The sequence below is a fragment of the Symphalangus syndactylus genome, chromosome 3, assembly GCF_028878055.3.
Source record: "Symphalangus syndactylus isolate Jambi chromosome 3, NHGRI_mSymSyn1-v2.1_pri, whole genome shotgun sequence".
In the NCBI taxonomy this organism is placed as follows: domain Eukaryota; kingdom Metazoa; phylum Chordata; class Mammalia; order Primates; family Hylobatidae; genus Symphalangus; species Symphalangus syndactylus.
The window spans coordinates 21,385,325-21,411,101 of record NC_072425.2 but is presented as its reverse complement, the minus strand read 5'-3'; the positions used below and the strand labels follow the sequence as shown (position 1 = coordinate 21,411,101).

The 25,777-nt window shown below is 45.4% G+C and overlaps 1 protein-coding gene across 23 annotated transcripts in view; it reads right to left on the bottom strand.

The window, feature by feature from the left end:
• Nucleotides 1–25,777, bottom strand: part of DENND1A (DENN domain containing 1A) — a 553,551-nt gene that overhangs the window by 67,341 nt on the left and 460,433 nt on the right. For 17 of the 23 annotated variants that reach the window (XM_055271163.2, XM_055271159.2, XM_055271161.2 and 14 more), the window contains 5 exons: nucleotides 16,327–16,431; nucleotides 15,887–15,974; nucleotides 13,327–13,367; nucleotides 10,856–10,927; nucleotides 9,267–9,323 (listed from right to left, as the gene is read on the bottom strand). In XM_055271163.2, coding sequence (XP_055127138.1) covers nucleotides 9,267–9,323; nucleotides 10,856–10,927; nucleotides 13,327–13,367; nucleotides 15,887–15,974; nucleotides 16,327–16,431 — 363 coding nt within the window. Of the gene's footprint in view, nucleotides 1–9,266; nucleotides 9,419–10,855; nucleotides 10,928–11,405; nucleotides 11,489–13,326; nucleotides 13,368–15,886; nucleotides 15,975–16,326; nucleotides 16,432–25,777 lie in introns of those variants that run through there. The other 6 variants (XM_055271160.2, XM_063635982.1, XR_010119965.1 and 3 more) reach the window with 5 other exon arrangements.

Genomic DNA, 25,777 nt, shown 5'->3' with positions numbered 1-25,777 from the left:
TCTGAATTAGGACTCCATGACTTGGGAAACATTTAGGGACCAAAGAAATCTTTTTAAATCCAGAAATTTACATTTAATTTGTGCTTCTGACGACTGAAGTCAAATTATCAGGAAAAGAAAAATCCCAATGTGCAAACGGCAGGCCATGGCTCCGGTGGCTGAAGCTGGCAGCTGACTATACACACGGGTCATTTGGAACATAGATGTGGCCACTCATGCAATAAGGGTCCCGTGTTTTATTCAAGCCAAGGAAGTTGCCTAAATCTTCATTGGAACAAGGCAGAGAATACATGTACAAATAAATATTTAAATAATCATGTTTCTTACCAAATAAAAATAACTCAGCCAGAATTATATAATGAACACAAGTTTCAATTATTTCCATTGCAAAACAAATACACACTTTGGTCAACAAAACATATCCCCTTAGTACTCATTAAATTCTGCACATGAGAAATTTGATACTTGGTTGCTCCTAACTTCTCAGCTAAGAGAGAATGGTGGGACATGGAGGAAAGTAGTCCCTTATTGAAAAATAATGTATTAAGGAAGAAACATATATACATCTCTAAGACTCAGTTTCCTCATCCGTGAAATGGGCATATGGTAGCATGAAGATTAAAGGAGACAGATAATACAACTGAGTGTGAAGAACATTATTATAGCTATTCAGTAAATTATAGGAATTACCATATTACTACCAATTACTACCATTACTACCAGTATTTGACCTCACACATTCAGCTGCCTACCAGCTGGCCTCCTTTCCTAAGGAATCAAGGCTGCCTATAGAGGCCAGACCTGAGGAGTCTGTACTGCTTGGTAAACAACAAAGGGAGATGATGACCTCTTGGCTTTACAGGGAGGGCTTGGATCAGGTGGCCCACGTTTGATCAACCAGTCTCAGCCAGGCTGAGGCTCAGTGATGAAAGAGGTTGTCAATGGACAAACAGAAACAGCTCTTTTGGAAAGGGGCTGTCCAAAGGTGCTCAGGTCAAGTGGAAAAAGATGGGGAGGGGTTCCATCTGTGCTAGAAAACAACAATGGGCAAAAGGGGCATTTTGGATCCAGGTGAAGATCCTACAGGATAGATATGAGAGAATGAATAAGGTCAAACATGAACAAATTCACTTTTGGTTCAGGTAAAATTTTGTGCATGGGTGTGTGTGCCTGTTTGTGTTTGGCTGAAAAAAAAAATGAAGCTGCAAGGTAGTATGGTAAGAAAATATGGGTATTAATAGAAAACTCTAAGGTAACAGCTCTTTAGAAAAAAAGAACAATTCATGTAGTAGTTTTGGAAAAAGTGTCTTAGTTCACGCTTATAAGTAAAAATACTATCTTCTAGTTTTGTTTTTCCCATTAACTAGTTGTCTAATCTTTCCAATTCACTCAACCTCTCTGCACCTATTGCCTTATTTTTGCAATGGGAGACTACCACCTGCTTGGCAAACGTCAAAGCTACTGGGAGAATGGGTGAAATGAGTTATGAGGAAGCTTTGAAAAATGTCACAGCACTGTGCAAATTGAACCTCAATTTGCAAAACGGAGAGAGCACCTGCTAAAAAGAAGAGCTTCCCTGTGTGGACGGCCTACCCCTGCGCTTTTCCAGACCCTTGACCTTCATTCTCACACTTAGTTCCCACAATGATCACAAGGTAAATGGGATTATCCTGCTTTTATAGGTGAGGAAATAGGGCTCAGAAGGGGTAACTTATCCAAAGTCACATACTTAGAAGGTGGAGTAACCCAGAGCTATGGGAGTCCTGGCGCTTTTATGCCACATCAACCCATAATGACAGCACAAGTGAAGGTATTCTGAATTAAGGAGCTTCTCAACAAGTGCTCAGATGTAATCTTCTCCTCGGAAGCTCCTGGTTACACTGATCATAGGCTGCCATGCTTAGCACTATCTTATTTTTGTATCTCTATCAACTGTAAGTTCATTGGGGTCTGGGTTCTCCAACCTAGAGCCTTGAATCTAGCACATGCTGTCAAATCTTTGTAAAGTGGAGTTAAACATTTGGAAGGGAAATGTGTCCAATACACAGATGTACCTGTGTGTCAAAAAGCAGTGCTGCACCTTCATTGATTAGAAGATCCAAAGATGCAAAAGGTTTCTTATAAAGTCCTGTGGTTCAGGCCACCAATTTATTAGCCTCTTTACTATTTCCTCCACCTGAAGAAGGACAACAGCTTCCTCTCAGGATGCCACAGGCAGCAGAATAGGAGGAGCCCAAGTCAAGAAAGAAATAGAGGCTGGGTGTGGACGCTCACGCCAGTAATCCCAGCACTTTAGGAGGTCGAGGTGGAAGGATCACTTGAGCCCAGGAATTTGAGACCAGCTTGGGCAACATGGGGAAACCCCGTATCTACAAAAAAATATAAAAATTAGCTGGATGCAGTAGTGTATGCCTGAATTCCCAGCTGCTTGGGAGGCTGAAATGGGAGGATCACCAGAGCCTGGGGAGGTTGAGGCTGCAGTGAGCCGTGATCAGGCCACTGCACTCCAGCCTGGGCAACAGAGTGAGACCCTGTCTCAAGAAAAAAAAAAAAAAAGGTGGGGGGCATTTAAATTCTCTGTTCTATCTCCTGGTAGAGATCTTATACATAGCAGGGAGCTAGTAACAGCAACTTTTGATACCCATAATTAAAGAAACTGTGGCCTAAGCACTAATGTAGCTGTCAGCAAAGGGCTTGGGAAACAGGTACTCTCATACCCTTCTCGTGGGAATACAAATTGGCAATTTATATGAAAAACCTAAAAGATGTACATGCCCTTTGGCCCACTGCTCCCATTTTTAGAAATTTATCCTAATGAAACAATATGAATTTCTTGTAAGTCTTACCTATGCAGGTATTTGCCTAGAAAAAATTGGAACTCATGTAAGGGTCCAACAATGGGAATATTAAATAATGTATATATGTCCATCAGATAAAATCTGATGTAGTCATTTAAAATAATGACATATGGACCTGGTGCAGTAATCCTAGCACTTTGGGAGGCCAAGGTGGGCAGATCACTTGAGGTCAGGAGTTTGAGACCAGCCTGGCCAACATGGTGAAACCCCGCCTCTACCAAAAATACAAAAATTAGCCAGGCATGGTGGCAGACGCCTGTAATCCTAGCTATTTGGGAGGCTGAGGCAAGAGAATCGCATGAACCAGGGAGGCAGAGGTTGCAGTGAGCCGAGATTGTGCCACTGTACTCCAGCCTAGGCAACAGAGTAAGACTCCATCTCAAAAAATAAAACAAAACAAAATAAAACATGTGGAAGAAATATTTAGTGGTCTGAGAAATGCCCAGGATACAGTACATGAAAATGCAGGTTATAAAATGAGATTATTTTTTGTTCCTCTGATTTGCTGAGTTTTCCTCAATAAACATGAATTTTGTTTGAAACAGGAAAAAAACCGACCTTCTAAATGTCATTTTTAAAAAGCAGAAACAAGAAGCTAGCAGGAGGGTTAAACCTGCTTCTTCCCGAAGGGTCACACAGGAGGAAGACGCCAGACAGAGCTACAGATCAGGGGCCACCACAGGGTGGCAAATCTCTTCCTGGAGCCCCAAGGCTCAGCTCAGAGAGTTACAGGGGTCCTGCCAGTTCCCGTCCCTCGGTAAAGCAAGGCAGTCGGAAAGTCATTGTATTCCTATCATTTTCCTTGAGTGTTTACTGGAATCAGAAGCCATGACTATGCTCTAACCTCCAGCCCTCTGAGAAGGCAGGCACAGCATACGGTTAAGTCTCTGGACATGAGCCTCCATGAAAAATCGGGGAGGCAAGGACCCAGGGTCTCAGGAGACTAGAGGACAAAGAGGGTTCTGGGTGGTCTTGGGTAGAGACTGGGGTGGGAGCTGAGGAAAGGACTTGTGAGCTAGCGATGAGATAGTAGAGCCCCAGGCCCAGGGAGGCAGACAGCAGGGCCTGCTGTGGCCCAGCAGCCAGGGCATTCCACCCATGGGCTGCCCCCAGGCAAGGAGGTGGAAGGTTTGAAAGGTCTGAAATGTTTTAACCAAGACAGTGACTTGGTCAATGCTGGGTCCTACAAAGATTCCTCTGGTGGTTGTATGGACAACCTCAAGGGAGGTGATCCATTCACGCTGGACATGGTCTCCAGGTGTGCACGTGTGGTTATTTGGGCAGAATGGCTGTTTCAGATGTGGGACATAAGAAGACAGAGAGGGCCAGATGCAGTGGCTCATGCCTGTAATCCCAGCATGTTGGGAGGCCGAGGTGGGTGGATCACCTAAGGTCAGGAGTTCGAGACCAGCCTGGCCAACATGGCAAAACCCCGTCTCTACAAAAATACAAAAATTAGCCAGGTGTGGTGGATGCCTGTAATCCCAGCTACTCGGGTGGCTGAGGCAGGAGAATCACTTGAACCTGGGAGGTGGAGGTTGCGGTGAGCTGAGATCACACCACTGCACTCCAGCCTGGGCGACAGAGTGAGAGTCCATCTCAAAAACAAACAAACAAAAGACAGACAAAAGGGAAACTCTCACTTATTCAGTGCCTACTAAGTGTTGCTGTCTAAACACATCATCTCTTCTACTCCTTCCAACGATCCAGCAAAAACCTGTATTTCCTCTAGTTTACAGACGAGAAAAACTAGGTTCAGAGAGGTCTCGTAACTTACCCACGGTCACACAGTTAATACCCTACGCAACCAGCACTGAGCCCCGCTTGCCTGCCTCAGAAGCCCAAACACCACACCACCATGTGGGGGAGTTGAAAGGCCCCTATGGGCAGAGGCCTTCCCGTCTGACTCACGCTGCGGGTGTGAGAACTCCCATCTCCATTTACAGACTCGTGCCGTACCCTTCTTTTCCCAGCCCACCTCACAGCACAGCAAATGCAAATTAAAATATGAATATTGATATCAAAATAGTAACCAAAGTTGGAATTTCTGTGATTGAGGCTGCAGTGTATTTTAATGTGTCGGGAGACAGGGAGCTGACAGTTGTGTGATAAGGTGTGAAAACGACTGTTCTACAAGTCTACCTAGCTCTCCCGGCCCCACGCATGCTTACTCACTCCCTTTGATGGGAACAGTTTGGCCAGAAATTCAAGCCTCTGTGAAACCAACTGTGAATTTGCTTCTTTCAATCACAGAGACTCTAAATCAACAAGCTTGATTTGTCTTTTAAAGATCAAAGATTTGTAATCCCAGCACTTTGAGAGGCCTAGGAGGGAGGATCGCTTGAGCCCAGGAGTTTGAGACTAGTATGGGCAACACAGCAAAACTCTGTCCCTAAAAAAAATTAGCCAGGCATGGTGGTGGTGCATTCCTGTTGTCCTAGCTACCCTGGAGGCTGAGGCGGGAGGATCCCTTGAGCCTGGGAGGTCAAGGCTGCAGTGATTGTGCCACTGCACTGGGAGACAGAGTGAGACCCTGTTTCAAAACAAACAAAAACAAAACAAAACGAAAAGAAAAGAAGATCAAAGATTCAAAAACTTTACAAAGGGCTGTGAAATGGGCCCATTTGGCTAAATCATTTCGATACCGAAGAAAAAAGGGAAAAATTTCAGGGGTTCCTCAACAGGCAAGAGAGGACATCCCTATGTGCCTATCTTAACGTTGCCTGCAGGTGAGGAGAAATGTATTTGTGGCCACTGCTTTTAAAGCAAGGCATTCTCATGCCAGCCCTGCATGGTGCTGCAGTGGAATGCAATTTGTTGACAGTCATGAGCCCATCCAGGAGGCATTCTTCCGGCAGGGAGACACTCCAGATGAAAGCACTACACTCTTCCTTAGAACGCAATGGCTGGGTAGCATCTTTGCCATTTCTTCTTTTTCCTAATTTTGAGCAAGTCAGACTTCAAAGGAGGCCAAGCTATAGAAGAACCTGACCACCTTGCTCCACTTATCTAGAGAAATATGTTATCCATCCTTCTTTTTTTGTTGTTGGGTTGAAGCAGAGCAGGTATGGAATAAAGCCACACCATCGGATCTATTAACAATTATTTGCCAATGGTCACACAGATATCCTGAAAGCTCCGATTTCAAATGCTTTGAAAATCTGCAGCACAAATGAACAAGGGATGGAGAAGGGGCCCAGCTCAGTCATATTAGAGATGGACCCTCCACACACCATGGTGACCTCTCCACAGGTCGGCCCCACATTTTCTATTTGCAATTCAAACCCAAGGCGAGGGTGAAGAGGGCAAGCTTGGGTTCTTGATTATATCTGCAAGGTCACCATTGCTATGCAGAGTTAGAGGAGGCCAGGTGGCAACCCAGCACATTTGAAAATTGGATCTTTGTTGGAAACTGCCTCGATTTCATGGCAGAAACCAAACTTGAGACGTCTATATTAGAGGCATCTGGGGAGTCACGAGGTACATTCGTTGCCAGATAAAGGGGAGGAGGGAAAGGGGAGAAGGACAAAAAAAACCAAGGAAATATTTTCTACTGCTATGTGAGAGGTCAGGTGCAGCCAAATACTAAATTAGCTCAAGAAAGGGCGCTGGAGAGTGCTGGAGCCCCAAGTCCCGTAGATGCGAACAATGCTAGAGTTTCAATTACAAAATAGCTCTCTTCCAAGAACAACTGCAAAATATCAAGTCTGTGGAAATCTGTACGACCGAAGGGGGGAAAAGTGAAAATTGAAAAGGGTGCACTAATAGATCTGTCAACAGTCCGATGGTGACAAGCCACATTTCTATAAAATGCCTTCACCATTTGTGTCACCTGAAATGTACTGACACTCTCTATAGAACATTATCTCCTGAAGCTATTCTTGAAAAGACTGGCAGGGGGAAGGGAAGGGGAGGGAGACATCTGCTTTAGATACTATCAAGGAATGGAAAGGGAGAGAGAGTGGAAGGAAAGTGATCTAGATTGTTTAAACAAACCTTTGTACAACCACATTAAAAAATTTGAGCTTAATTGGTTATTTGCAGAAATGTTACTTATCATAAGAAGGGGATTTTCCTAAGGCCAGAGGCTTGCACATACAAGTAGGGAGGTAAGGTGATGTCTGTAGCTTAACGGTCTGCAGAGAGTGGATCTGACCAATGACGGTGCATGGGGCCTTTGGCTGAGGAGGGACCCCTTTCTTTGCTTACTTCAGGGGATATTCTAATACCAACCAGAGCCTAAGATCCAGGCATCAAGGAGGGAAAACTCTCCGCTCCCTGCCACTGTTTTATATCTGCAATCCATTTCAGCTACATGCAACTGGGATGGGAGATAAAAAGGTATATTTAGGGACTTAAATAACATCCAAGTAAAGAATGCCACCTGCCAGTCTCTGGCAGGGTGCAAACAGACTACAGTTTAAGGTCTATCTGGATTTACATTACAGAGCTTTTATTTCAGGATGTGAATCTCAGCTGTTAAAAATCTACTCTCAGCTGAAACTAAGAATTTAAATGCTTAGTCAGAGCAAATTATTTTCCAATTAAAAGAAAGGAATCAATTCCTTCGACCCTTTCAAGTTAATTAGAGGTCCTTTCTGACTTCAGAAAATTAAAACTGCTTTCAATTTTTTAAAAACTGCAGAGCTAGACAAAGGGCCTTATTAGAGTGGTACGTTTGGGGGCATAGGGATAATGAAGTAGGTGATCCCAAACATCTTTTGGAAAACAAAACTTGTTTGAGGAAGGCAGTGTGCAATGCAGTAGCGGTAAGAACACACAGCCACCAGAAGTCAATGGAGCTGGAATCCAATTCTGGCTCTGCTAGGCTCAAGGTGGCCCTGGGCAAATGACTTCACCTCTGAACTGTGGTCTGTTTACTCACGAAATGGGAACAATACTCCACAGGGCCGTTCTGAGGACTAAATGTGAAAGCTCCTAGTCTGGACCACCCTTAAGAGGAGCTTAAAGAAGGGTGGCAACAGGCCAGGCGTGGTGGCTCACACCTGTAATCCCAGCACTTTGGCAGGCCGAGGCAGGCGGATCACGAGGTCAGGAGATCGAGACCATCCTGGCCAACATGGCGAAACCCCGTCTCTACTAAAAATACAAAAATTAGCCAGATGTGGTGGCACACGCCTATAGTCCCAGGTACTTGGGAGGCTGAGGCAGGAAAATTGCTTAACCCGGGAGGCGGAGGTTGCAGTGAGCTGAGATCATGCCACTGCACTCCAGCATGGCAACACAGTGAGACTCCATCTCAAAAAAAAAAAAAAAAAGGTGGCAACAATCATGATGATGATGGCATTTATAATAATATAAAAAAGCCCTCCCTGTTACAGTAACCTCACTGTCTAAGTCGAGAAATTCAATCTGGGGGCATGAAAAAGAATGAATTAATGGCACTTGCAGCAACCCGGATGGGATTGGAGACTCTTATTCTAAGTGAAGTAACTCAGGAATGGAAAACCAAACGTTGTATGTTATCACTCACAAGTGGGAACTAAGCTATGAGGATGCAAAGGCATAAGAATGACACAATAGACTTTGGGGACTCGGGGAAAGGCTGGGAAGGGGGTGAGGGATAAAAGATTACAAATTGGGTTCAGTGCATACTGCTCAGATGATGGGTGCACCAAAATCTCACAAATCACAGCTAAAGAAATTATTCATGTATCCAAATACCACCTGTTCCCCCCAAAGCCTATGGAAATAAAAACATTAAAATAAAATAAAATACAAAAAAAGTCAGATAAAAAAAGAAAAGAAAAAAAAAAGAGATTCAGGCTGGGGGAATCTTAGCCAGGACATAGCTGGGATGATATCCCACTTTTACTGACGGCGGGTGAAGACAATCAGAGCCCTCCCCTCCCCACTCAGAGTCTCAACAGCACCCACTGGGTTCCACTCACTTGGTCCCCCAGGGCGAGGTAAGCCCACGGCATTCTGCTCAACCCCACCCCCTGTGCTGTGTCTGGGCGGTGGCCACATGCATGCTGGACCATGACAATCATTCCCTAGAGATGCTCCTTGGTTTTGGTTACAACCGGCCCTGGGGCAGAGGTCGGCCATAGTGGGTGGGCAGTTGCCAGATGGGAACACCAAGCCAATTTCTACAGACGCCTGTGAACTCAGGCCTGGTGGAGTGGGCAAGGGACAGCCCGACAGTGGCAACTCTGAACTTGCTCGCCTTTGTGGGTTTAAGCCAGAGTCTTAATGTTATTTGAAGACAGTTTTTTGTCTGTGAATATTTATAACAGTGTGAAAACTCCCGGACAGCTGGTAATGCATTTTGAAGTGTGTTAACAACACCGTATCAAACAGCCCTCTATTGATCCCCTCATACTTTTTTGTGGCCATGCATTTCATACATGGTGCTTATACATTTTGAATAAGAACTTCAAGTACCTTTTGCTTCAAGCGGTTTTTCACCTCTTTTATTCCCATTTTTGCATGATCTTTTGCCTGCATGAAAAATTAATTTAAGTTAAGATTCCCTTTCTGTTTCCAGCAGGGACTATGCTTGATTTCAGTCCGTCGAGAATCACCTTCTCTGATTACTAGAAAAAGGAAGGAAAAATGGGATCATCAAGTCGAAAACATAATGGCTATGAAAACAAATACAACGGTAAAAGGTTAAAAAAAAAACCCTTAAAGAGGCTGCAGAGATTTTATTTTCTGCATTTTGATGGCACAGATTTTTTTTTTTCTTCCCCTTCCAAAGCCCTTCTTCTGCTCTCTATAGTTATTTATCTCAGCAGCCTGGTGACAGCTACCGGTAAGAGTACGGCAGCCGTGTTTCTGGCTGGAAGATTCAGAATATCCATTCTATTTCACCAGGGCAGGGCCCCAGGACCAATTTTCTGCCCAGACTGAATGGCTGGAACAGACACATTGCTGGGTTTCTACAGTGCCATTTCCTAAATCTCATTTTGGCAGACACCCTGGCTTTGATTTCAGGTCATTTTAGACCTGTGTGGTTCTGCTGGCAGCCACCCACCCTGCTAAAATAACTACAGCTTAAGCACAGAGAGGACTAACAAAATTAAAAATGGAAATAAAATAAAACCACCACGCTTCAGTGGCTCACGGTCAAATTAGCAAGCAAGAGAAGTCACAAGAAAAAATACTTGATGCTTGTGAAAGATGGAGTGCCGGGAACACATGCGCTCTCCTATTTTCACTCCTCTGTGGACACAAGTCTTACAAATAATGCATTTCCTATAGGGCAGTGATCAGAGAGATGATGAAGAATTTGGGACAAAAATTAAGTGGTGTATGCCACCATGAACACTCTTCAGGAACCTGCAAAGGAGCTGCTTTATTTTGACCCAAAAATGGGGATGCCTGCAGGAAGGCTTTGCCAGACACCAGATAGACCATGCTTCCGGGTCTCAGAAACAGAGGCAGGGTGCAGCCACCTAGTCTACATTTTAAAAGCTAAAACCAGTAGCCTCCAATTTCTCTACTGTGGCAAATGTGAGCACCAACACTATAAATTAAAAATGTCACTGAACTGGCTATAATAATCTGCTAAATAATTTGAAGAACATTGAGACCTTTAGGAAAGAGCTCAGCAGCCTGAGTCATCTCTGCAATAGAGGACAAGGTATACTTAAGAGTCTCATTGCTTGGCTGGGTGCAACAGCTCATGCTGGTAATCCCAGCACTTTGGGAGGCCAAGGCAGGAGGACTGCTTGAGCCTAGGAGTTCAAGACCAGCCTGGATAACATACTGAGACCTGTCTCTCCAAAAAAAAAAAAAAAAAAGCCAGGCATGGTGGTGCACACCTGTAGTCCCAGCTACTGGGGAGGCTGAGGTGGGAGGATTGCTTGAGCCCTGGAGGTCAAAGCCACAGTGAGCTGTGATCGCACCACTACACTCCAGCCTGGGCAACAGAGCAAGACCTTGTCTCAAAAATAAGTAAATAAATAAAGAGTCTCATCACGCTAAGGGACTGATGTGTTTTGGCTCCTGAGAGCAAGACCAGTACTTACGAACTTGTAGACAGTCTTCATGGCCGGATTTGCTTTGGTCTTTACAGTATTCAGAATTGCTCCACTTCCTTTCTATAATAAAAATGTCAATTAGCAATCTGGGCTGAAGACAGAGTCATACAACACCAACAAAGACTGCTTCTCTTCAATTGAGTTAAGCAACATTTCAAAGGTATGTAAATGCACATCGAGAAATAGGCCTGGATGATAACTTGTCCCTGCCAGTCAGTTATGGTCATGGCGGAAGGACTCTGGGTGGGAGCTGTGGGTGGGTGTGTGTGGACTGGGGATGAGGAGTGTGAATTGGTGGACGGAGACTCTAGACTCAGTGCTCTGCTTGGCACCTGTTCCCTGGCTAGAGGGAACTGCATCACAGGCTGCCTAAGGCAAGGGCTTCCCTATGGGCATCTGTGTCTTTTCAAGATATTCTAGTTACCACGGATGACACTCAGGTAAGTTTAATAACCGTGGACTCCACAGCTGACACCAAGCTGGGGCAGAAAGTGGGGCCCTGATCAGCCAGGATCATTGGGAAATATGTTGCCCTCACCGTGCAACTTCCTTTTCTTTCCTTGGTTTTCTGTGTTGTTTTTTTAAATCTCTCTGGTAGGCTGCCTTCCTTAACATCTAAATCTTGAAAAAAGGAAAGAATGAATAGCCACAAATGTTCACCATGGCTTTAGTTAAATCCAACACAGCAATTTCTTGCTCACTTTCTTTAGGAGCAAAAGTGGGAGGAAGGAGGAGGGAAGGCCTTCCCGCTCCTAAAGGAGGCAGTGGAGGGACCTGAAGTGCACAGGGCATGTTTTCATAGCTGTCCATGAATCCATTTCTCAGTCTCATCCCTGCAGACACGTCGTGAGGGTTCTGAAGGCGCCAGGCCAAGGGAGGCCTGGTCTCTGCCTTCCAAAACCTCCAGTTGGAGAGGCGGGACAGCACAGTAAATAATTACAAAAGCAGGTGATGATGGCTGTAATGGCTGTGTGCACAGGGAGCGTGGAGACTTGTAAGATCAGGGAAGGCCTTGGAGGATGAAACACTGGACCTGGTCCATGAAGGATAAATAGGAGTTGATGTAGGAGATGGGAGGAGAACATTCTAGGGACAGGAAATAGCACATAAAAGAAAGTGCAGAAGCTGAAAAGCCATGGCGTATGCTGTAATAAGTGGCTCCTGTACTGCACCATGGCACACTCCCACAAGTGTATCATCAGAGAAACAGTAAGTGAGGCAGGGAGGCCAGATGCGGCCAGCTCGTGAAGGGCCCAGAATGCCAGGCTAAGGGGTCTACACTACGGAGCGTTTTTAATCAAATTCATCACAGAATCAGGTCTGTGGTGGTTTAAAAAAACTGATTCGGATGGAGAGGCTGGAACCAGTGGGTACCTAAGAGAATAAGATATAGTAATATAATTATTGGTCTTAACTTTTAGCACAATTGTTGGTAACTGCCCACATTAGAAATTTTGAGCTTTAATTAAAAACATTACAATTTGACCCAGAAAGCATTCTATGTTGTAGGACAATGGGAAATTTTCACCCACTCATTTATTCCATACTGCTTTCCAAAATTACTCAGTATCCCATTTAAATGGTCCTTTGGAGTATTGAAACTCCCTTTATCAATCAATCAACAAGTCCTTATTACTCCTCTCTGATTTTCCAAGTGCTGTGTTTGGCCATACAAGAGGAACAAAGGAAGTCTTTCATGAAGGAATTGCTTACTCTCTGCCAACTGCAGCCACTTCCAAGGGACTCGCCTGGCAGCAGTGCACTGACGCATTAGCAGGAGGGAACACTTATCACTTGATGCTGGAGTTGCCTGCTTCGTGCCCGCCTCCCCAGCAAGACAGGGAGCTCCCCCAGGGCAGGGCCTGTACCCTGCTCCCTGCTGCATCCCCAGTACCCAGCAGGGTGCCTGGCACACAGTAGGCCTTCAGGACACCTCAATTATAAACTGATGGAAGGGAAAGGCAAGAATTCAAATTCTTTAGAGACACTAGAAGCCCTATGCCCCTGAGTCCTGACACATCAAGACACTTCACAACAACAGTCAACCTCCCAGTGATGTGTTCTCCATCTTCCCAGGAGCCTTTGCTGTGAAAGAGGTTACACAGCAGCAAGAAGGACACATTTTTGGTTTGCCTGTGATCATGACAATTGCTCTGGCCCTAGGAGGAGACCCCCCGAATGCTCTAAGACAGCAACATTGCATTCAGCTCTCGTTGGCTGGTTTCCTGCAGAGGAGGAAGCCTCTCATGCCTTTTTCTGCCCCCACCAAGTGATGGCTTTGGACAATCCCACACTTCTAGTCTCCATCTGGCATGAGAAGAGCCTGGCTTTACAAACAAAGGCATCTCCAGCAGAGAGAATGGAGTGCTCCGGGATGGAAGGGGAAGCACAGGGAAGCGGAAGGCTGCCAGGAAGCTAAGGAGGGAGTCCAGGGGGCTCAGAATTGGGTGCATGCTTACCCGGACGGTGGAGAGCCACTGATGGTACAGTTTGTCACTGCCTGGGGAAAGAGAAGTCAGAGAAGCTGTTACTTAAAGAGGTGATTTGTCCTTGGGAGTCCTTAAAATTGCTTTCTTTTTTTTTTTTTTTTTTTTTTGAGATGGAGTCTCACGCTGTCGCCCAGACTGGAGTGCAGTGGTACAATCTCAGCTCCTGGGTTCAAGCAATTCTCCTGCCTCAGTCTCCCGGATTATAGGTGCCCGCCACCACACCTGGCTAATTTTTGTATTTTTAGTAGAGACGGGGTTTCACCACATTGGCCAGGCTGGTCTCGAACTCCTGACCTCAAGTGATCCACCCACCTTGGCCTCCCAAAGTGCTGGGATTACAGGCGTGAGCCACCACGCTCGGCTGAAATTGCTTTCAGCATTCAGGACTTGGAGAACCCTGTGGAGGGTCCCACGTCCTGTTCTTAAAGAGGTGGCAGCGAGTCACTGCCACAGGGTTTCCTTCTCAAACAGAGCTGATCATGCAGTGCCGTGACTGCAAACTCAGCAGCCACCCCACTGCCTGCTGGCTGGAGGTCAGTCTCCGAGGCAGCCCTGCTACTCTCCTCCAGTCGCACCTCGTGGCCTCTCCATCCTGTGCTGCTGTGATGCTGCACCACCTTATGTCCCACCATGGGGAACTACTTAAGGGACCATGGGGTCCGTAAGCCAGCATCCTCGCAGGCCTGCAGGCCCTTGCAAATGCCGCTCCCTTGCCTAGTCACCACGCCCTACTCTCTCTGCTTAGTAAACTTGACAGCTCAGATGTGATGTCCTCTGGAGGCTTCTTCCTTTGAACAGCCCTCGGGAATAGGTAACAGCCATTAAGACATCCATATTCTGGGAAGTACTGTGAGGGGCACCAGAGCAGGAACCCCTAGGGCTGTGTGTCCCATTGAAAGGAGCCTGCTGGACACACATTGAACCCTCAGAGAGTGAGAAGGAAAGAAAATGGAGGTGTTGTTGGTAAACTCTGTTCATTTTAAATGGTGGGTCTTAACCTACTGAATAAGTGAACTCGGTTTAGCAACACCTAAAGCCTTTCTTCCTGGAACTCACATGCAACCGTTAGAACACAACTCTAGCCCGGCCTCCTTTGTCAAGCCTTCACATTACACAGTGAGAATTAACAGAGCCCTATTCTAACTGCACCGAAATCTGGTTCTACTCCATTTCCTGCATTGGTTTAATTTCTGTTTGTCTTTAGTCATGCATTTCTCTCTCCTACCTAACACTCCTTGAGGGCAGAACTGGGTCCTCTGCTTTTTACTCTATGGGGCTCTGGACATAGCAGGTGTTCAGGAAATGCTTATCAGTGACTGGCTGTTGCTGTTCATAGACTTCATGGTGAGTTTCTTAACTGTGCTCCCATGCAGCACGGGCTGGGAGGGCCTGCAACGTTTATAGGTGGATACTGTGCCTTGCTCTGTGAGCTTACAAATTGCCAATTGGATTATCACAGTAGTCCAGAATAGACACACACCCAGCAATAAAAGGGGGCCAGCAGCATGGGTGTTATTTTGCATCTGGTTTTGCCTTCACTGCCAAAGATTGAGGCGATGGGATTTGGAAAGAAGGTCAGATTGGGATTCAGGAGGCAGACTCAGCCACCAACACCTCTCTGGGCCTCAGATGCCTCCTCTGAAAAATGAGAAGACAAGACCTTCAGTTCTTCAGATCTGCAGAGACCAGGCACTCAGCAATAATTTGTCATATTTTAAAGAAACAGGGCTGGGTATAGTGGCTCACACCTGTAATCACAGCACTTTGAGAGGCTGAGGCAGGTGGATCACCTGAGGTCAGGAGTTTGAGACCAGCCTGACCAACATGGCGAAACCCTGTCTCTACTAAAATACAAAAATTAGCTGGGTGTGGTGACACGTGCCTGTAATCCCAGCTACTCGGGAGTCTGAGGTGGGAGAATCACTTGAACCTGTCAGGCGGAGGTTGTAGCAGTGAGCCGAGATCGTGCCACTGCACCCCAGCCTGGACAACAGAGCAAGACTCTCTCTCAAAAAAAAAAAAAAAAGGCTTACTGCACACGGCCCCCATGCCAAGGACTATCCTGGATGACTGCACAAAACTTTCCTCATGTGCTCTGATTTAATCTCAACAGGAATCCTGTGAGGTGGGACATGGTACTCTCAGGGCATGGACAGGAACTTTAGCTAAAGAAGGGGAAATGACTCACCCAGGGTCTTGCAGCTTGTGAGGAGGCAGAGTCCTGACTTGAATCCAGGCCTCCTAACTGAATACTGCATGTGCTTCCCAGTGGACCACGCTGGCTACTACTTTAACTAGACTTTGTCTACACAGGGGAAGCAACTGACCCTAGGCTGGGGGACTTCATATGGGCCAGTGTACATTTTGACAGAAAACGAAGAGGAATTCTTCAAACACTTCAAGGCCAAGCTTGAAATCAGTCTCTTTCTAAGCCCCAATAAAGGAAAAGCAAGTCCCTGCCACTCCTTGTCAAACATGCCCTAAACGATAGCAGCCTGCAGCCCTGGAAGGAAAATGAGATGCTTCTCACCAGCATACTCGCCCATGTTGATTTCCTCTTCAAAAACATCACTGAAACCTTCGCCGGAATTGAGAAGATCTAATCGACCATCAATAAACTATAGAAAGAAAGAACAAAAGCACAACAGCTCATACAAAGGGGGAAAAACCATTCAGCTGGGCACCTTACTGTATCCAAGGTAGGAGTTTTCAAAAAGTAAGGTTCAACAGGCAAGTTTCTTTCTAAAATACCGGCTGTATGTTTATGATAACTTGGAAAACCACACGGCAGATTTGCAAAGGGTCTGTCTGGTCAGTGACTGCCCTCTTCATCCAATCCCCCTCCCCTGAGCCTCTTTTGCCTGGAGCCTGAGTCCCATCCATGCCTGCGGCCTCAGTGCTTAGAGTGCAGACAGCTGCAGAAATCCCCGCCAGGGAGCCAGACCCAGGCCAGACCAGGGAGGGCAGCACCTGCTTGAAGAGCTGCAGCTGCGTGGCATTCTGCAGGAACTGCCTCATGGCTCCAGAGCGGTAGTGGGACACGAAGGCTTCCTCACAGAAAGTGATCGGCTCCTCCTGGGAAGTGCAGAGGGGAGAGGTGGGTCAGTGGCACAGTGTAAGAGCCATCAGTTTTGAAATTCCTATTTGCAGAGCTTCTCCCTGTGCTATTTTTTATTCTTTTCCTTTTTTTTTTTTTTTTGAGATGGAGTCTCACTCTGTCACCCAGGCTGGAGTACAGTGGTGCCATCTCGGCTCAGTCCAACCTCTGCCTCCCGAGTTCAAGCGATTTTCCTGCCTCAGCCTCCTGGGTAGCTGGGATTACAGGTGCCCCCCAACACAAGTGGCTAATTTTTGTAGTTTTAGTAGAGATGGAGTTTCACCATGTTGGTCAGGGTGGTCTCAAACTCCTGAACTCAAGTGATCCACCCACCTTGGCCTTCCAAAGTGCTGGGATTACAGGTGTGAGCCACCATGCCTGGCCCCCATCTGCTAACTTTTCTAACCCTCTGATAGTTAGAAATAGCTAGCTATTTCTAACTAATATTATTATCTAATAATAGAAATATCTAACTATTTCTAAATAGCTAATAGTGAAGTAGCTATTGTCAAGGAATTCATTTTCTTTTATGGACGAAGAAGCTGTTTCAGAGAGGAAGAGTCATCCCGCAAACTCACAGAGAGGGTGGAAGGCAGAGCAGGAACCAACAGTCAGATTCTACACCCCACCTCCCCTTCCATACCCTAAGGGCTATTTAGGGAGACATGCCCTCCAATGTGAAGATTTCTAAACTTTTCACTTTTTTCACTTTTAGCAGTGGAACTCTTTATTCAGATAGGATTTTATGCAGAAGCAGCCCTGCTAGGCCGGGTGCAGTGGCTCACGCCTGTAATCCCAGCACTTTGGGAAGCCGAGGCAGGTGGATCACCTGAGGTCGGGAGTTTAAGACCAGCTTGACCAACATGGAGAAACCCCGTCTCTACTGAAAATACAAAATTAGCCAGGCGTGGTGGCGCATGCCTGTAATCCCAGTTACTTAGGAAAGCTGAGGCAGGAGAATCGCTTGAACCTGGAGGCAGAGGTTGCGGTGAGCCAAGATCATGCCACTGCACTCCAGCCTAGGCAATAAGAGCAAAATTCTGTCTCAAAACAAAAAAACAAAAAAACAAACAAAAAAACTAAAACCCAAAAATGAGCTGAGCCAAGTGTGTTGGCAGGTGCCTGTAAGCCCAGCTACTCAGGAGGCTGAGGAAAGAGAATTGCTTGAACCTGGGAGGCAGAGGTTGCAGTGAACTGAGATGGTGCCATTGCACTCCAGCCTGGGCAACAGAGTGAGACTCCATTTCAAAAAAAAAAAAAAAAAAAGAAAGAAAAAAGATTTTATATAGAAGGAACCCTGTTACCTGAGCTCCACAATGCAGAGATCAGCTGCTCTGGAGGACCTGGGGGTAGAGCAGGGGTGCTGGCTGGGTTCTCCAGGCTTGGCCACCTTCTCATCCCCCAACATCCCAGGCATCTTTGCAGTCCCTAGGCCACTGGCTGTGGGACATACTTTGAAAACCATTTACACGGTGATCTTAACCAATAGCAAACTGAAATTTTAAAATAATTATTTTAAAGAATGGGGATGGTAAAAAATAAAATATACTATCTAGCCGATTTTGTGCTTATGCTGTTTGATAAGCAAGTTTGCTTTTACCAAACCATATTTTATGAGTCAAGAAGACGATACCCTGAGTTAAAAAAAAAAAAATCCTATCCGCATAGAGCTAACACCTCACTTTTTCTTTGAACACGTTTGGAGTGCTTATCTACACAGACAAGTCTTTAATTTCAGCGGTGTATTCTCAATTCTGAGAGATCAGACTTTCAGATCTTGAGCTGAATTAAGGGTAACACCCCACCCCCCAGCCTTGGTAGCAAACACAGAGATGTTTGAAGCTCTACTTTTATCCTATTTTAATGAGTTGCATGAGTGTTAAATTTACTGTCGAGCTTCCGTAAATTCTAAGAGTTCTTCCTGCTTAAATCTAGCCAATATTAACTCAGAAACTGGGCAGACTTACTGCACAAGGGCTGTGAGGATGACCCAAAAATATTAGGGTAAGGAGAATATTTATTTTTATAGTTACACCCTACCTAATTTTACAAAGGATCTGAGGCAGCTTATATGAGCATCTAAAACAACAAAGAGAAACATCAGGGCTGCAAAATACATAGATATATAAAAAGTATTTATTTGGGAAAAAAGTAGCTGGGTATGTAGGTCCTATGTGGCTTCTAAGTTAAGTTACAAAATTAGCTCTGAGCTTCCTGACTGCTGGAGCAAGAAGGAAAACAATGCAACTTTATTTTGTGTACGAGAAAAAACCCCACGCTAGTTCCTTGGGAAAAATAGCTTTATGTGCCATTTATTACTTTGGCATGGGTTTACATCTTCCTTGCTCAACAGCTGAGAAACAGCTAATGATAACTAACAGAAGCTCAGCTAGAATTCCATTCCTGTGGCTTGGAAGTTTTGTTCTCACTCTTGGGACCAGAGCAGGGCAATTAATTCTCTCTCCAGGTGATCTCATCCATGCACACAGCATCACTCATCCACTGATGATTCCTGACAAATCCTGGCAGCTCAGACACCTTTCCGAAGCTCTATACCCATCCATCTCAACCTCCACCTGATGGCCTGCTGGCGTCTCAAACTCAAAATAGCCTGAAACTTCCAATTACTATCCCATCAAGACTGTGCCCCAAATCTATTTTTTTCTTAACTGTCATTATCCATGGTTACCCACAGTGGACCTATCAGACTTTCTAACTCCTTCCTATTTTACCTGTGAATTGTCTCACGCTCACCCCTGGCTCTCCATCTCACTACCTTGGCGTAGGCCTGGACAGGCTTAAACCACGGTGGAGGTTTAACTCCACGCTCCTCTCCTGTTTCGTCCCTCTTCTACTCCAGCTCCTCTGGCTAGAGTGCTTTCTAAAATGCAAATCAGACCACGTCACTATCCTACTCAGGAATCTGCACAGATGTTACCTTTATGTGATTATTTGACTAATGTCTCTTTTTCCCACTAGACTATATGCATCATGCAGGCCAGAATGGTGTCTGTTTTGTTCAACATTGTGCGCCTGGCAACATGTGTGGCACACACAAGGGCCGAATATGGGTGAGGAAAGGGAGAGTTCCTTAACCAGCAAACACACCCTCCCGAAGCTGACCCTGGCTTCCTTTCCTAGAGTCCTTCTGTGTCACTTTGTCTCTGGCCTTCCACATACCTAATGCTCCAAACACATCCCATGATCACACGCCACATCCTTCCTTCCTCACCTTCTTCTTTGCTTTTGCCAGTTCTATTCCTTCTGCCTGGACTGTCCTCCTGACAGAAGCAGGCCTCTGAGTGGCAGTCACTCATCCCTGCTTGCTGCTCCCAGTGCCGTGTGCACTCTTGGGTGCTGGGATAGTCTTCACTAGTATCCCCTCTCACCAGGAGCTTGAGGGGCCAGAGGCTGAACCCATCTCTATACGCCCCAGGAAGAGCCCAGCTCCTAATTAGAAGCTCAGGGATGTTGGTTAAAGAACCATGAAATGAGTTGAACCCTGCTTCCAGCCACAGGAGCCTTGTGGTCTCAGTGTGTCTCTGACACTGCTTGGCCTGATGGTAAAGAGGTCTCAGAGCTCAATGCCAGGCAAGTGCCACCCATGCACAGGGAGTTGAGATGCTCCAAGGAAATGCTCACTGAAGTTGCTGGCATTCACTCCCCGGGCTTTGGCTCAGGGTTGCCAGGAAGAAGTCTGCTGAGGGCCCGATACATTCAAGAGAGTTTGCAACCAGATTCGTAGATGAGAGTAGTCTGAGGCAGAATTTAGCTGCAGGAGAGCAGAAAGAATCTCACCTTTGGGGAGACATAAACATTTTGGGCCTGTTGTGTGCTCATGGGAGGTGATATCCCCCGGACCAGATGTCTGTGCCCTAAAAATGCAACAGGACATGGGCATGGAAGGGAAAAGAGTGAGGGGAAATGTGACAAGGCACTTTTTCTGAAAAGAGCTTAAAGAACAGCATCAGATGTGTGAATTAGACATGGGAGGAAAGTCTACCACACGGTGTAGTGTTACCAGGGTGGGGTGGGGTGGGGGGTAAAGTGTCCACAGGAGTCCAAAGAGGAAAAGGCGAATCCTCCAGGGCGGCAGGTCAGAAAACTTAAGTGGACACTTCGGCTGGGCCTGGAAGGGTGAACAGGAGTTAGGTGAACAAATCCTGTCTGTTCAGGGCCCAACTCTTCTATCTTAATCCTGCTGCAAGGCAGTGACGTTGTCACCCAGAACCATGCATAAAGGTCTGAATGGCACCAGGCACAGAGGGCTCTTTTCCCTGGAGCAACTCGCCTTGTAAGACAAAGGCAATAATCATAGTTTAACTCTGTATGAGGCACAGTGCTATGCACTTCACAACTCTTTTTAACATTCTGGAAACTTTCATGAAGTCGAAATTACATTCAAATTTTACAGAGGAATAACTGAGGTAAAGACATCTGCCCAGGTGACAGGATTCAGACATTGCAGAGTCAGGGTTAACAGCTGGTGACCTCCCAAACCCAGGTGTGCAGCATGCATGCGGTCTACTGCAGGCCTGGCTTCTCCCTGCGGCCTCAGTCCTAACTGCTTGCCCTCAGACCTCCCTAGACAGGAGAGTTCTCTTTAAAATTGGAACCCTGGCCAGGCACGGTGGCTCACGTCTGTAATCTCAGCACTTTGGGAGGCTAAGGCGGGTGGATCACCTGAGGTTAGGAGTTCGAGACCAGCTTGATCAACATGGTGAAACCCTGTCTCTACTAAAAATACAAAAATTAGCTGGACATGTTGGCACATGCCTATAACCCCAGCTACTTGGGAGGCTGAGGCAGGAGAATCACTTGAACCCGGGAGGTGGAGGCTGCAGTGAGCCAAGATCAAACCATTGCACTCCAGCCTGGGCAACAAGAGCGAAACTCCATCTCAAAAAATAAAAACAAAAAAAATAAAATTGGAACACTTTAGGTTTTCCTGCACACAAAGCACCAGCCCTTCAGAGACAAACAGCTCCTGGGAGTAAACAAGCTGCTGTGAAGGCTCTTTCTGCCACAGGCCCAAGGCGAGGTGCCAAGCCACTCCCACCAGCTCGTCCACCTTCCTGCAAGTAGAAATGACAGCCCCCACTCCACTGTGCATGGAGAAGAGTAAGGCAAGGTGTCTTGTTATCCTCCCCTTTGTAAGAAGTGCTGATTTAGTTCTCCTAGGAGGCTGATTAAGCCCTTTGTCTTCTTAGGTGACACTCTAGGCGCTGGGGCTACTGGCTGATAGCAATGTTAATTCAGGGAATTCAGGCCGTGAGTGTTTAAGCTTAGATCACATTAGCAGAGTTTTCCAAGTATGGCCTGAAGGACAGTAAAACACAGCTGCTTAACCCTGTCGAGAACTTTGTTACAAAAAGACAAGTTTTACTCCTGGATTATCTTCTTGATATATGGAATCCATTGGAAACACTATCATTAATAAGTTGAATCCTTATTAACAGGTAAAATTGGTGATTTCAAAGGTTTCTGATACTTCCAGAAATAAATGACTCTATCCACAGCACTGCTGATTTTTTATTGGCATAAAAAGAAAATCTCTCATCAGATTTTTCAGCAAGTTTCCTTGTTCTGAAGACCCATAGAGTATTATATTTTTCCTTTACTGATTTAATTTTTATCAAAATTCTATGTGCACATTTATGAGATTCTTACAAGAAATAGAATCTCAGACCTCTTTATGGACCTTGCTTAACATTTAAAAGAGTTAATGTCAGCCAGGAGTGGTGGTTCACATCTGTAATCCTGGCACTTTGGGAGGCTGAGGCGGGCGGATCAACTGATGTCAGGAGTTCAAGACCAGCCAGGCCAACATGGCGAAACCCCGTCTCTACAAAAATACAAAAATTAGCCAGGCATAATGGCAGGTGCCTGTAATCCCAACTACTTGGGAGGCTGAGGCAGAAGAATCACTTGAACTCAGGAGGCAGAGGTTACAGCGAGCCCAGATCACACCATTGCACTCCAGCCTGGGAGACAGAGCGAAACTCCATCTCAAAAATAAAATAAAATAAAATAAAATAAAATAAAAATAAATAATAATAAAAAGAGCTGATGCCTGCTGGGCTTCATACCTAGGTGATGGGTTGATAGGTATAGCAAACCACCATGGCACATGTTTACCTGTGTAACAAACCTGGACATCCTGCACATGTACCCCAGAACTTAAAAACAATAAAATACAAATTAAAATTAAGAAAACACATCCTTTTGGAAGATCCATCCACACACCCAAACATTTTTAAGGCACTTACTATGGTCTAGGCTCTGTGTTAGGGGAATGTAAACATGAATAAAATAGAGTTGGTACAAACAGTAATAACTGTATGCGGGATGAGAAGTGGATGAAAATATAGATAATGTAAGAATGGCAGAACATTATGTTCATAGCAGCTCTACTAACATCAGCCAAAAGATGGAAGCAACCCAAGGGTTCATCTGTGGAAGAACAGATAAACCAAATGTGGCATATACACACAAGGGAATATTATTCAGCCCTAAAAAGTAAGAGATCTGATACATGCTATAACATAAAGGAACCTTGAAGACATTACGTGAAGTGCAATAAGCCAGTCGCAAATAGATCAACGCTGCGTGGTTCCACTTGTATGAGGTACCTAGGGTAGTCAAACTCACAGAGACAGAAAGAATGGTGCTTGCCAGTAGCTGGGGCAGGGGGAAGGGTGAGATTTTAATGGGTACTGTGTTTTGGTTTCACCAGACAAAAGAACTTCTGGAGATGGAACAATGTGAATGTACTTAATGCCACTAAACTGTGCACTTAAAAATAGTTAAGATGGTAAATTTTATGTATATTTAAGGACAATCAAAATTTTTAATTAAAACTTTTTTTAACTTAAAAAATAGAATAATGGAATATTTATAGCAGTGGAAGCTGGGAGATGGGTTCACTGACTTTGTATAAGTTTGAAATTTTCCATAATAAAAAGTTAAAAAGGCCAGGCACAGTGGCTCACACCTGTAATCCCAGCACTTTGGGAGCCCGAGGCAGGCGAATCGTCTGAGGTCAGGAGTTTGAGACCAGCCTGGCCAAAAAAAAAAATTAGCCAGGCATGGTGGCGCACACCTGTAGTCCCTGCTACTTAGCCAGCTATTCGAGAGGCTGAGGCAGGAGCATCGCTTGAACCTGGGAGGCGGAGGTTGCAGTGAGCCAACATTGTGCCACTGCACTCCAGCCTGGGCAACAGAGCAAGACTCTGTCTCAAAAAAAAAAAAGAAAAAAAAAAAGTTAAAAAGGAAAGCTCCTGTTATCAAGGAATCCTGTCTAGTTCAGGGAGCAAATAACAACAGTACAGTGCGACAGCTAGCACACCAGAGGGCTGGTTTTTGTCTTTGATTTTTTTTTTTTTGGTAGAGGCATCTTTATGGAAACTTAAAACTCTGTTTCTATTTGATCAATTTAGATGACACAACATGGTGGAGTGAGAATGTGTCTTGGGGGGAAAGACCTGCATTTGAACCTTGACCGTACTAGCTATGTGCTCTTAGGTGACTAACTTGTCCCTCCTCATCTGTGACAATTATACAATGCCAACCTACCTCACAGGGTTGCTTTGAAGATTAAAACAGATTATAAACAAACAGATTCTTCCATAATAGACTTTCAACAAATAACTGTTTCCCCTGAGGGTGGAGACTGGGTCTTATCAGGGCTGGCAACATAATATGCAAGACCATATATAAAACAAATATGTAGGAAAAAAGTGCTGTTAAAATATAGAAGTGCCAAACTAAAATATAAACCTTTTTTCTTTTATGGTGTCTTTTTAGACCGATCATGATGCTTTTAAATTTACTATTTAATGTCATTCTAAGAAAAAGTAAAAAAGTAAATTATATTGGCATGAACTTTGTCATTTAGCTTGGCCTTGTGCAATGCCAGTTTTAAATGCTAACTCATACGTACAATTGTATTTTATAGCTTGTACATGCATTTGTACATTTGTATTTTGTTCTCATCAGACAGTGGAAACACTGCACAAAACTAACTCCATTGTTTTTATTTCACTTTTTTTTTAAATTTTTTTTCAGAGATGGAGTCTCGCTCTGTTGCCCAGGCTGAAATGCAGTGGCGCGATCTCGGCTCACTGCAAGCTCCACCTCAGGTTCACGCCATTCTCCTGCCTCAGCCTCTTGAGTAGCTGGGACTACAGGCACCCACCACCAAGCCCGGCTAATTTTTGTATTTTTAGTAGAGACGGGGTTTCACCATGTTAGCCAGGATGGTCTCTATCTCCTGACCTCATGATCCTCTTGCCTCGGCCTCCCAAAGTGCTGGGATTACAAGCGTGAGCCACTGTGCCTGCCTTTTTATTTATTTATATTTTTTGAGATGGAGTCTGCCTCTTTCTCCCAGGTAAGAGAGCAGCGATGTGATCTCAGCTCACTGCAACTTCTGCCTCCTGGGTTCAAGTGATTATCCTGCCTCAGCCTCCTGAGTAGCTGGGATTACAGGCACCTGCCACCACACCTGGCTAATTTTTGCATTTTTCATAGAGATGGGTTTTCACCACGTTGGTCACGCTGGTCTCAAACTGACGTCAAGTGATCCGCCTGCCTCGGCCTCCCAAAGTACTGGGATGACAGGTGTGAGCCACTGCGCCCGGCCTATTTCACTTCTTGCTATCTGCACATTCTCTATCTATCTCCAGCTTACTGATGAGAAAGGAAAGGAACCATGGTTGTTTTATCTTTGCCTTTCCTTCTATGTCATCATTTTCAGGATAAATGGTTGGCTAAGTACAAAGTAACACAAATAAGAAATATGATAGGTTTCCTTGGTCATTCATATTTCTTAGAACATCACAGGCTGAGTGGGGAGGATCTCTTGAGCCCAGGAGTTTGAGACCAGCCTGGGCAACACAGAGAGACCCCGTCTAGATGCCATCTCTTAAAAAAAAAAAAAATTAGCCGGGCGTGGATGGTGGCTCAAGCCTGTCATGCCAGCTACTCAGGACGCTGAGGCAGGAAGAAGTCTTAAGCCCAGGGCGTCAAGGCTGCAGTGAGCCATGATCACACCACTGCACTCCAGCCTGGGTGATGGAGCAAGACGTCTCAGAAAAAAAAAAAAACCAAAAAAAACAAAAACAAAACAAAATAACATTATTGCCTTCTTTCTGTATTTGAAGCAAGTTCTGGTTCTAATGGAAAGTGTGGCCTCTTGGGGCTGTCAGACATGGACATGTTGACTTTGTGAGTATGTAGAATCCTGCTGAATGTCCCCACATCCCGGGTCCACTGGAATTTGGTGCTGCAGGCACTAGAAAGCTGTATGGGGTTGGGATGGCG